General features: G+C 48.3%; 1 protein-coding gene across 1 annotated transcript; it reads left to right on the top strand.

Moving 5' to 3' along the window:
* Nucleotides 1-10,116: 10,116 nt before the first annotated feature.
* LOC149379157 (uncharacterized) lies at nt 10,117-10,884 on the top strand. Its single transcript, XM_089603963.1, has one exon. The coding sequence runs from the start codon at nt 10,117-10,119 to the stop codon at nt 10,882-10,884; it is 768 nt and encodes a 255-aa protein (XP_089460089.1).
* Nucleotides 10,885-12,198: the final 1,314 nt, after the last annotated feature.

Genomic DNA, 12,198 nt, shown 5'->3' with positions numbered 1-12,198 from the left:
ACCATTGTTGATCTAAAGCGAGAAGTCAGCCGCTTAAATGGGGAACTTGACCAGATGACAAAATATGTCAGGATGTTGAACTCTGGTACCACAGCGTTGATAAAATTCTCACAGTTGGAAAGCCTGCAAAGAACATGAAGGGGCTTGGGTATACTCATGGTGCTTCCACGTCTCAGAATACTTTTGTCCCCCAAAAGTCTGCTGCCCAGATGCCGCGCAATATGTCTCAGACATCTGGTCGTTACAAGTTCCAGAATCAGCATCAGCAACATCTTTATAGATCAACCAGGTCTCATGTCAACAGACCTCGTTGGGTCTGCCATCACTGTGGACGTAGGGGTCACATTCGGCCTTTTTGCTATAGCCTATATGGGAGGAATCTTCATTGGCATCAATCCTTCCACATGCAAGCTCAACCATGTCCTCCCCCGCCTCGCATGGAATAGAGAGTGAAAAATACGTTTTATCGCACCAACATTGCTTACACTTCCCCGTGTGCCACCACTGGTAACGATAGGTATTTTGACAGTTGTTGTTCTCGTCACATGACAGGTGTTCATGCCTTTGTATCCAACATAAAACCTTACTCTAATTTTCATGTTACATTTGGTGATGGAGTGAATGCCAAGATTATAGGTAAAGGTCAGCTTAATTATCCTGGTTTATTTTGCTTAACGGAGGCTTTGTTGGTTGAAGGCCTCACTGCTAATCTTATTAGTATTCGCTAACTCTGTGACTTGAACTTACGTGTTAATTTTACTCGTGATGAGTGTGTTGTGATAAATGAGGAACAAGATGAGCTTATTGTTGTGGCTCGTTTTCGGACAACTATTTAGGAGCCCAAAATGGTTAGACCAACGGCCGGACCAAGTGGTCTCACTTCGGCTCGAGCGTGTCGGACTTGGTATCCTAAGTCGTCCCTTAGCTGTGAATGTCCCTTGAGTTCGTCCAAGTACCTGAAAAGGAAGAAAGAACATGTGAACTAGGAAGGGAAAACAGAGGGGGTGCCTCTGTTTACCTATCCGACGCTCAACATTAGTAGGATTGAGGTGGAGTATAGAGGTTTTAGAGGTGGTGAGAGGCCAAAGATGAGCGAAACGAGTGAAGTACGAGTTCGACAGCGTTTCAGGACTCAAAATTGGATTACCATTGAGAGAGGGCAGACCTCTCTATTTATAGGCGACCCATTGAGGCACCCCTTGGCCGAGTGGACACCCTATGCTCGTCCATTGGCCGAGGTTGGCCTTAGGGCCGGCCAATGGCCGGGGATATTAGGGCCGACCAATGGCCGGGGATAAGGGTCGGCCAATGGCCGGGGATATTAGGGACGGCCAATGGCCGGGGCAAGTCTTGGCCGCCCGGGAGGCTGTCGGCCGGGGGTTGACCGGGTGGGCTTTGGCCGGTCGGGAGCTGGCCGGACTGGACCTAACCGGCCAGGAGCTGGCCGGACAGGTCTTGGCCGGCCGGGAGTCGGTCGGACGGGCCTTGGCCGACCAGACGGGATTTGGCCGAACGAGCCTTGGCCGGCCGGGAGCTGGCCGGACGGGACCTAACCGGCCGGGAGCTGGCCGGACAGGTCTTCGCCGGCCGGGAGTCGGCCGGACGGGCCTTGGCCGGCCGAGAGTCGGGGTTGTGACTTTGCCCTTGTCGATCGTTGACGGGCCGACAACATTAGCCCCCCGAGTTTCCGGTCGAGCGTGGGTCGAATGGGAACTCAAGAATCATGTTGACGCGTGAACTTCAGACAAACACTCTCGAGTTCGCGAGTGCGTCGCAGAAAGGCTTTTAACACATCGCGATGGGTGGCTTTGGTGCATCACGAGGGACGACTTCCGTGCGTCGCGGGGGACGGCTTTTGTGCGTCGCAAGGGATGACCTTGAGGCATTGCCAGGGACGGCGTTGATGCATCGCGAGGGACGGCTTTGGTGCATCGCGAGGGACGGCTTTGGTGCGTCGCGAGGGACGGCTTTGGTGCGCGTCTTATTTTCTCGATTTGCCGACGGAGGCGTAATCGATTTGCACGACTTTTTTGTGCGCGGCTTATTTTCTCGACCTACCAATGAAGGCGTGATCGATTTGTACGGCTTGGGCCTCGGGGGGCCTTGGTGTCACGTTGGTGTGAACGGGTTTTCCGTGGACGCTGGCTAGACCAGTTACGTCCGGCGGGCGCAGGCCTTTGAAACCCATTTGTAACTCGCTGCCTATTGGTGCAGGAGCTGGGCGGCGAGCGTGGTGCCACATTTGTGTGACCAGGTTTTCCGTGGACGCTGGCTAGACCGGTTACGTCCGGCGGGCGCAGGCCTTTGAAACCCATTTGTGACTCGCTGCCTATTGGCACACGAGCTGGGCGGCGAGCGTGGTGCCGTACCACCTCATGAGCGTGGCATCCTTGGGTGCGCGTTTCATGTGATAGGCGTGGTTAGATGTAGACTTGATCCCCCGGCGAGTGTGGCACCTTAGTGCACTGGTCGCGTTTTAAGGTTGAGTCTCTTGGGTCGAGTCTTGTGCCCTTGTGAATGCGACGCCATGGTGCGCGCGTCACGTTTGGGGACTCGATTGGCCCATTCTTTCCCTTACGAGAACGTCGTGGGGTGAATTTTGGTGCGCCGTTAGGGGCGACTTAAGCACGTCGTTAGGGACGGTTTTTGCGTTGCTTGCATGAGAGCACGCAGGTTTGTCATCGAGACTTGTGAGTCTATCGGTTATTGATGAGTCAAGCAGTCGTGCATGTCTAACATGAAGACTTTCAAGTCGAGACTTGCAGAATAGACCCGACCCGAGGATCTACGCGTGAGGTCGACTCGAGGGTTGGTCATGTGCAGAGTTGACACGAGGGCTTATCAATTGACTCGCGGACTCGGGACTCAGCTCGAGGAGTGACCTTAACTCGGGGAGTCGCGTGTAGAATTGGCGCGAAGACTTATCAGTCGAATCGTAGACTCAACTCGAGGAGTGATGTACAGTCGGCACGATGAGTAGTTAGTCGACTCGTAGACTCGATACTCGCCTCGAGGAGTGAACTCAACTCGAGGAATCATGTAGAGTCGGTACGAGGAGTAGTTAGTCGACTCGTGGACTCGGTACTCGACTCCAGGAGCGAACTCAACTCGAGGAACGAACTCAACTCGAGGAGCGAGCTCAACTCGAGGAGTCATGTGGAGTCGGCACAAGGAGTAACTAGTCGACTCGTGGACTCGGTACTCGACTCGAGGAGTGAACTTAACTCGAGGAATTATGCAGAGTCGGCACAAGGAATAGTTAGTCGACTCGTGGACTCGGTATTCGACTGGAGGAGCGAACTCAACTCGAGGAGTTATGCAGAGTCGGCACGAGGAGTAGTTAGTCGACTCGTGGACTCGGCATTCGACTCGAGGAGCGAACTCAACTCGAGGAGTTATGCAGAGTCGGCACGAGGAGTAGTTAGTCGACTCGTGGACTCGGCATTCGACTCGAGGAGTAAACTCAACTCGAGGTGTCATGTAGAGTTGGCACGAGGAATAGTTAGTCGACTCGTGGACTCGGCACTCGACTCGAGGAGTGAGCTCAACTCGAGGAGTGAACTACTAAACTTGAGGAGTGAACTCAACCCAAGGAGTGAACTACTCAACCCGAGGAGTGAACTACTCAACCCGAGGAGTGAACTGAACTCGAGGAGCGAGCTCAACTCGATGAGTCATGTGGAGTCGACACAAGGAGTAACTAGTCGACTCGTGGACTCGGCACTCGACTCGAGGAGTGAACTCAACTCGAGGAGTGAACTACTCAACTTGAGGAGTGAACTCAACCCGGGGAGTGAACTACTCAACCCGAGGAGTGAACTACTCAACCCGAGGAGTGAACTGAACTCAGTGAACTACTCAACTCGAGGAGTGAACTCAACCCGAGGAGTGAACTACTCAACTCGAGGAGTGAATTGAACTCGAGGAGTCATGCGGAGTCGGCACAAGGAGTAACTAGTCGACTCGTGGACTCGGCACTCGACTCGAGGAGTGAACTCAACTCGAGGAGTGAACTACTCAACTTGAGGAGTGAACTCAACCCGAGGAGTGAACTACTCAACCCGAGGAGTGAACTGAACTCGAGGAGTGAACTCAACTCGAGGAGTGATGTAGAGTCGGCACAAGGAGTAGTTAGTCGACTCGTGGACTTGGTACTCGACTCGAGGAGTGAACTCAACTCGAGGAGTCATGTAGAGTCGGCACGAGGAGTGGTTAGTCGACTCGTGGACTCGGTACTCGACTCGAGGAGTGAACTCAACTCGAGGGGTCATGTAGATTGTCTCTCTTTGGGACCTCCGGCCTAACCATCGGCCACTTGAGACTTTGTTATTATTTTTTTTTTGAGTTGTTTTGATTTAGTATTGCTCCCTGTTAGCCCCCCGAGTTTCTTGCGTTTGTGAGACGAAAAGCAGGAAACCCTCGCGTAGGGGATATACAATAATATGTCACCATGTGTGGAATAACTCGTTATTGCAATAAGGAGGTCGTTACAGGTTGCCATGGCACTTGGCCTTCTTTGGAAAAAGAAAATTACATGTTTGAAATAAAGCGATCACAAAGTCGAGCGAGTTCGGGCGTGAGTTTAACGGCGGAAGCCGTGACAACCATGGCTGCAAATGGTGGGAGCTTGTTCTTTAGTAGGCGTTTCCCTCTCTCTGACGAGTCGGGTGGTCAGTCGGGATTGTCACCTTGCTATCAGATGCGACGAATTCCTCGAGATTCCTACTTCGGACCAGGGAATCAATTTGCTTCCTAAGTTGGTACCATTCAGTTGTCGCGTGCCCGTGGTCATGGTGATATTCGCACTGTTTGCTCTTGTCTCGCGTTGCGGGGTCCTTCTTCATCGGGGGTGGGGATCCCAGCTTCTCTTTGGCAAGGATACGTCGTTCAAGCAACGTCCTCGACGGGCGCCACGACCTTCGGTGTCGTCGCCCATCCGAGGGCCTTGGACGCAAATGGTGAGCTTGGAGCATCCCTTTGGGGACCTTGAGATCGAGCGTCCTCGGGTATTGTGCGATCTTCGATGCCTCGATGTGGCCTCTCGAGGGTGTCCCCTCGAGGGCGCATATGTGTGTTCACTTTCGTGAGTAGCGTGGTCGAGGTTGGTCTCGTTGGTTCTTGACTTCGCCACGTAGTCGGGGTCTTTCTTGTCATGGTCGACATGGTCCTCGATGCGGTATCCGAGGAGGTCGGCAATGAGTACGCCATTGACGCCTGGGCGGTCTAGGAGCTCGGCAAGCCCTCGAGCCGTGTCCTCTCGGAGCGTGGCCTCGGGGTCATTTGTCGAGTCTTGGGGCTGGCTCTCGTTGTCACGAGGTTGCCCTCATAGACGATGTGCGAGGCTTCGGAGACCGTATCTCGAGCTCGTCGCTCGGGTGCCCACGGGGGTGGCGGGAACTTGACTCATCTCTCGAGAGTCGTAGAAGTAGCAAGAAAGAGCAATGGAAAGGAGAGCGTCGCCAAGGTCGGGAGGTCCCCTCCTTCTAGCACCAAAATGTTGTCGCTCGTTTTCGGACAACTATTTAGGAGCCCAAAGTGGTTAGACCCAAGGCCGGACCAAGTGGTCTCACTTCGGCTCGAGCGTGACGGACTTGGTATCCCAAGTCGTCCCTTAGCTGTGAATGTCCCTTGAGTTCGTCCAAGTACCTGAAAAGGAAGAAAGAACAGGTGAACTAGGAAGGGAAAACAGAGGGGGTGCCTCTGTTTACCTCTCCGACGCTCAACATTAGTAGGATTGAGGTGGAGTATAGTGATTTTAGAGGTGGTGAGAGGCCAAAGATGAGCGAAACGAGTGAAGTACGAGTTCGACAGCGTTTCGGGACTCAAAATTGGATTACCTTTGAGAGAGGGCGGACCTTTCTATTTATAGGCGACCAAGGGGTCATTGAGGCACCCCTTGGCCGAGTGGACACCCTAGGCTCGTCCATTGGCCGAGGTTGGCCTTAGGGCCGGCCAATGGTCGGGGATAAGGGCCGGCCAATGGCCGGGGATATTAGGGCCGGCCAATGGCCGGGGATAAGGGCCGACCAATGGCCGGGGATATTAGGGCCGGCCAATGGTCGGGGCAAGCCTTGGCCGCCCGGGAGGCTGCCGGCCGGGGGTTGACCGGGCGGGCTTTGGCCGGCCGGGAGCTGGCCGGACGGGACCTAACCGGCCGGGAGCTGGCCGGACAGGTCTTGGCCGGCCGGGAGTCGGCCGGACGTGCCTTGGTCGGCCGGACGGGATTTGGCCGGACGAGCCTTGGCCGGTCGGGAGCTGGCCGGACGGGACCTAACAGGCCGGGAGCTGGCCAGACAGGTCTTCGCCGGCCGGGAGTCGACCAGACTGGCCTTGGCCGGCCGAGAGTCGGCGTTGTGACTTTGCCCTTGTCGATCGTTGACGGGCCGACAACACTTATGAAAGGAACCAGATCTCAGGACAACTATTACATGTGGTCTCCGGCCAAAGACTCTTAGGTCACCAAGTGTCTCATGTCTAAGGCAGATGAAGCTAAGCTATGGCATCAAAAACTCGGCCATCTGAACCTCAGAACCATGCACAAGATTGTCTCTGAGAATGCCATAGTCGGTCTCCCTGAGCTAAAGATTGTTTAAGGAAAAATCTGTGGTGATTGTCAAGTTGGAAAGAAGGTTAAGAAGTCGCACAAGATGGTGCAACATCTTACTACCTCACGGGTTTTAGAACTTCTACACGTCGACTTGATGGGGCCAATGCAGGTAGAGAGCCTTAGCGGAAAGAGATACGTGTTTATGTGTGTCGATGACTTATCCAGGTATACTTGGGTTGATTTTATTCGTGAGAAATCCGACACTTTTGCTGTGTTTGAAGCTTTATGCAAGCAAGTGCAAAGAGAAAAGAGAGAAAGCATAGACAAAGTGATCAGAATCCGAAGTGATCATGGGATAGAATTTGAAAACATGAGTTTTACTAACTTTTATACTGCAGAAGGAATAGCTCATGAATTTTTTGCCCCCATCACCCCATAGCAAAATGGGATTGTTGAAAGGAAGAATCGCATTCTTCAGGAAATGGCTCGAGTGATGATGCTTGCCAAAGACATTCCTCTTCACTTCTAGGCTGAAGCTCTCAACACGGCTTGCCATATTCATAACAAAGTTACCATTCGTCCGGGTACTACTGCCACTCATTATGAAATATGGAGGGGGAGAAAGCCAAATGCCAATTACTTCCATGTCTTTGGCTCGGTGTGTTACATCCTTGCTAATCTCTGATATTCCAGAAACATTCGTGTTTATCGCGTCTTTAATAAACGCACTAAGTCTATGATGGAATCTATAAATGTGGTTGTTAATGACATTTCTGATGATTCCAAAAGTGCTGATGATGAGAATGAAGTTTTTCTTAGTAGCACAGATGCCAGGACAAATGTTGGTGACAAAGTGGATGACATTGTGCCTGAAGAAGAGCCTTCCCCTGGGGAAACAAAATCTTCACCAGAAAGAAGGGTTCCTTCCAGGAGAGTTCAGAAAAATCATCATGTAGAGGAGGTGATTGGTGATATTGGAGATGGTATGCGCACTCACTCAAAAACTCCGGTAAACTACAGAGAAATGATTGGTAATCTCTACTTTGTCTCTAAAATTGAACCTACAAATGTCAATGAGGCAATTGATGATGAATACTGGATTAGTGCTATGCAATAGGAACTTGTACAGTTCGAAAGAAATGAAGTCTGGGAGTTAGTTCCTAAACCAGATAATGTTAATGTTATTAGAACTAAGTGGATTTTTAAAAATAAATCTGATGAGCATGGCAATATAACCCGAAACAAAGCTAAACTTGTGGCACATAGTTATACGCAGGTGGAAGGTGCGGATTTTGATGAAACCTTTGCCCCTGTTGCTCGGCTTGAAGCCATCAGACTCTTGCTTTGCATCTCTTGTCATCTCCATTTCAAACTTTTCCAGATGGATGTTAAAAGTGCTTTTCTCAATGGGTACTTGAATGAAGAAGTCTATGTTACCCAGCCTAAAGGGTTTGTAGATCCTAGCTCTCCCCAACATGTCTACAAGCTTCGAAAGGCTCTTTGCGGTCTTAAGCAGGCACCTCGGGCATGGTATGAAAAACTAACTCAGTTTCTTGTGCATAATGGATATATTAGAGGTGGAGTTGATAAAACCTTGTTCATAAAGAAGGAGGAAGGGAACCTCATGATTGCTCAAATCTATGTTGATGGCATTATCATTGGAGGAATTTCAGACTAGATGGCGGACCTTTTTGTGCGACAAATGCAATCTGAATTCGAAATGAGCATGGTTGGTGAGCTTAATTTCTTCTTGGGTTTTCAGATCAGACAGATGAATGATGATATTTTCATCTCTCAAAGTAAGTATGATAAGAACATTGTGAAGAAGTTTGGATTGGAAAAATCGTCTCACAAGTGAACCCCTGTTGCTACTCATGTTAAACTAACTAAGGATGAGCTTGGTGAATCTGTTGCTCAAAGCCTATACAGAAGCATCTTTGGTAGTCTTCTCTATCTTACTGTCAATCATCCTGACGTAGTCTATTCTGTTGGGCTTTGTGCTTGTTATCAAGCTGATCCCAAAGCTTGTCATCTGTCTCAAGCCAAGCGTATTGTGAGGTACATTTCAGGAACTGCTGATTTTGGTCTTCTATACACTTTTGATACCTCTTCTACTCTTGCGGGATATTGTGATGCTGATTGGGCATGTTGCACTGTTGATAGAAGAAACACATCTGATGGATGTTTCTATCTAGGAAACAATCTTATTTCCTGGTTCATCAAGAAACAAAATTGCATTTCTTTGTCCACATCAGAGTTTGAATACATTGCTGCTGGAAGCAGTTGCACTCAGTTACTATGGATGAAACAAATGCTTGCTGAATATGGTGTCGAACAAGATGTCATGACATTGTTCTGCGACAACATCAGTGTCATTAATATTTCAAAAAATCATGTACAACACAATAAAACAAAGCATATTGAAATCATGCATCACTTCATTCGTGATCTGGTGGAGGATAAGAAGATCAGACTGGAGTATATTCATACTATGAAACAACTTGCAGACATCTTTAATTACCAAGGCTTTGGACGCTAGCAGATTTGAAAATCTTCGATCCTCCTTGGGCTTATGTGTGATTGATCAATAGAAACTGCAGAGATATGGAGAGTTGACTCATTCGACATATTTATAGGGCTAAAATGCCACTTGACACGTGTTTGGGATGGAACTGGATCAAGGCCTATTTCTTGATGTGTCATCGTTTTGCCACTCATCAGCTTCCTCAGCATCGCCGCTGCCAGAAAAGCTATGCTCAAGAAATCTGCTCTCACCATCGCCGACATCACTAGAGATGTTAGCTCGAGAAGTTCCTCGGAAGATAGGACCGATGATCCTACTGCTGTCACTGAAGAAGTTCTCGCAGATGTCTCTCCCCTCGAAAGTTTGCATCTCTTGATTCAAGATAATCTTGCTCCTCTTACACGCCCTAATCTTGTAGAGGAAAACCTAAAGGATAGTGAGAACCAGGAATCTCTCCTTGTGGATCATGAACCCCCTCATGTAGATGTGATTAGTTGAATTCTTGGATTATCTCATAATGTTCCTGTCAACAATCCAAGTGGTGAGAAAGATGTTGCTCAAGATGGTGGAACTTCTGTCAAAGAGAGTCAGGGTGTAAGAATGACTTCTTGTAATGATGCTATGGAAACTGAAGAAAATGTTACTGCTTCTGGGAAAAGAAAAGAGATTGATGATGATGAGACCCTGGCTACTCTCATATCAAGAGGCAAGAAAAAGAAAATTGCTACAATGAACATGTGAAGAACAAAGCTCCTGTGGAAGACGAAGGACCGGGGAAAACAAAAGTCCCGGAGAAGAAGAAGAAGAAGAAAAAGAAGAAACCTGTGAAGATGGGTATGAATAAGAAGAAGTTGAAAGCTAAACTTGTTGAGTAGGATGTCCCTGACATTCTGAGAGACATGGAGGATGAAGAGGAAGGACCTGCTCATCTAGAGAGCATGTCCCTTGCTTCCAGGAAATCAATTGGGGGTCAAAAACTTCCAAAAGATGTTCCCCCTGCTCCTCTAGATAATGTCTCTTTCCATGAGGAAGATCGTTTCATAAAATGGAGGTACGTGTACCACAGAACTATGTTGCTGTGAAAATTGATGTAATCATGGAACTTTTGCACGACACCCAACTCATCAAGACTGTCTCTGGGATCGGCACATACTTTCCCAAACTGGTGAAAGAGTTCATTGTGAATCTATCTGCTGCAATCGACCAGCCCCATCACCCAGAGTTTGGCAAAGTCTTTGTTCGTGGTCACTGCTTTGATGTCTCCTCCTCTGCGATCAATGATTACTTGGGACGAGGAAAAATTATTAACGTTGATCGCCTTCCCTCCATGGATGTTATTGCCAAAGAGCTTTCCAACAATGAGAAGAAGATGTGGCCTACTAAGGGATCTCTCCATTCTTCTGATCTCTCGGCAAAATATTATGTTCTGTACAGAATTGGGGTTACTAACTGGACTCCCTCCTCTCATGGATCAAGCATCAAGGCTGACCTGGCATGCCTCATTTACCAGATAGGTACACGTGCTGCTTTTGATTTTGGGGAATTTGTTTTTAGTCACTTGGTCAAGCATGCTAAGTCCTATGTTGTGAAGCTCTCGATTGGTTTTCCCTCTCTTATATCTAGAATGATGCTGGCTCAAAAGAGATATTTACTTAGGGCCGATGACATTGCTGGAAAACCTCCCAGTGAGCTCTCTTTCAATCACAAGTTATTTGAGGGAAAACATGCCATAGATCTTGTCATGCCTTCTGTCGCGTCTTTTGTCGCCTCTGGTAGTACTCTAAAGGTTGCTCCCATTTCTGAAGAAGTTTAGAGTGACATACTCAAGAGGCTTTATGAAGAAGTTGCTGCCCTCAAGGAAATCATCGAGACTTCCTCTCGACGGAAGGCTATATGTGAAAGGCTTATCAAGGTAGTGACTCCTTCTCTTACCACAGATGGTGCCTCCTCTTCTCAGCCGAGCTAGGCCGGAAGTCCTGCTGTCAATGGTAATGATGAAGACAAAGAGGATGATGATGTCAATGACTCTGAGGGTTCTGAAGATCAAGGCAATGATGAATCTACCGAGAATCCCACCCTCTAGTCTGTTTTATTTGTGGTCTATAACCTCTCGTACTATGTTTTTTTTTTTTTTTGGTGTGTGATTTGGCTGAAACACCCTGACTGCCTTTAGTGTTCAGCTTTCTCTACTACTCTGGTATGTACTTGTTCAGACTATGTTTATGTTCAGATTGTGGTTTGGATATTTATTTGCTGCTTTTTCTTTTTTTAGTTCTCTTCTTTGTGTTCAGACTCTGTTTCCTCCCTCTGTTTTGGTCGATCATTGCCTTTGGTATGTTTTTAACGCAATCAGTGGGAGATGCGTCATGAGGGTCATTTATTTTGGCATGAGGTCATTTATTTTGACGCTCTTTTCTGTTCATGTCGCTTGTTTGAGAATTGCTCTGAAAGTGTTTGCCTAAAAAATAGCCAAAGAGGGAGATTGTTGTTACGTTCTAGTTGACTTTATTTTTTAGTGCAAGTTGCAAGGAAAGATGCCGGTCGTCATGCTCCAGCTTTTGTTGAGATATCCTTCCTCTTGTGCGTAGACTTTTATTCTGGCAAGTTTCCGGTTTTTCCAGATTGCTTCGCTGGTGACTTTATTGAGTGATCTTCTTGCGTGTATGGGTAAGGAAACCCTAGATCTACTTCAAGAGTTGTGTGACTGCTATAAAAGCATTGCGCTACCCCCTTAGTAGTTTTTGACGCTTTTGACAAAACAATTAGGGTTCCTAGACGTACAAGATCGGCGGATTATTGGGAAACTAGTTGGATTGTCTTGAGCGGTGTTATTCACCAAATACTATTCCAGAAGATTGAGTGTTTGAGTATTTGAGTTCTGTGTTTACGTGATTGAAGATTCACGTGCGTTGAAGACTGAAGTCATCCAAGCATTGGCGTGTACTTGAAGAGTGGAATTGAGAGGGGTCTCAAATTCAAGGAGAGTCCCTGCTCTTGGTAATCACTCGTGGTAATAGTTTCTAGGGCTTTGATTGGTTGTTTTAATCATATAAGACCTTGTTTGTACTATTGATTACGTGATAGTGAATTCCTTTCAACTGGCTGTGAGCCCTCAAATGTAGGTGAT

The sequence above is a fragment of the Urtica dioica genome, chromosome 12 (genome assembly GCF_054948205.1).
Source record: "Urtica dioica subsp. dioica isolate 48M chromosome 12, U.dioica_male_clone48M_v1_H2, whole genome shotgun sequence".
In the NCBI taxonomy this organism is placed as follows: domain Eukaryota; kingdom Viridiplantae; phylum Streptophyta; class Magnoliopsida; order Rosales; family Urticaceae; genus Urtica; species Urtica dioica.
This window is presented reverse-complemented; position numbering and strand designations above follow the sequence as displayed.

What these genes read in the sequence shown, in the direction of transcription:
- LOC149379157 (XM_089603963.1), top strand. Translation starts at nt 10,117, where the DNA reads ATGGAGGTACGTGTACCACAGAACTATGTTGCTGTGAAAATTGATGTA.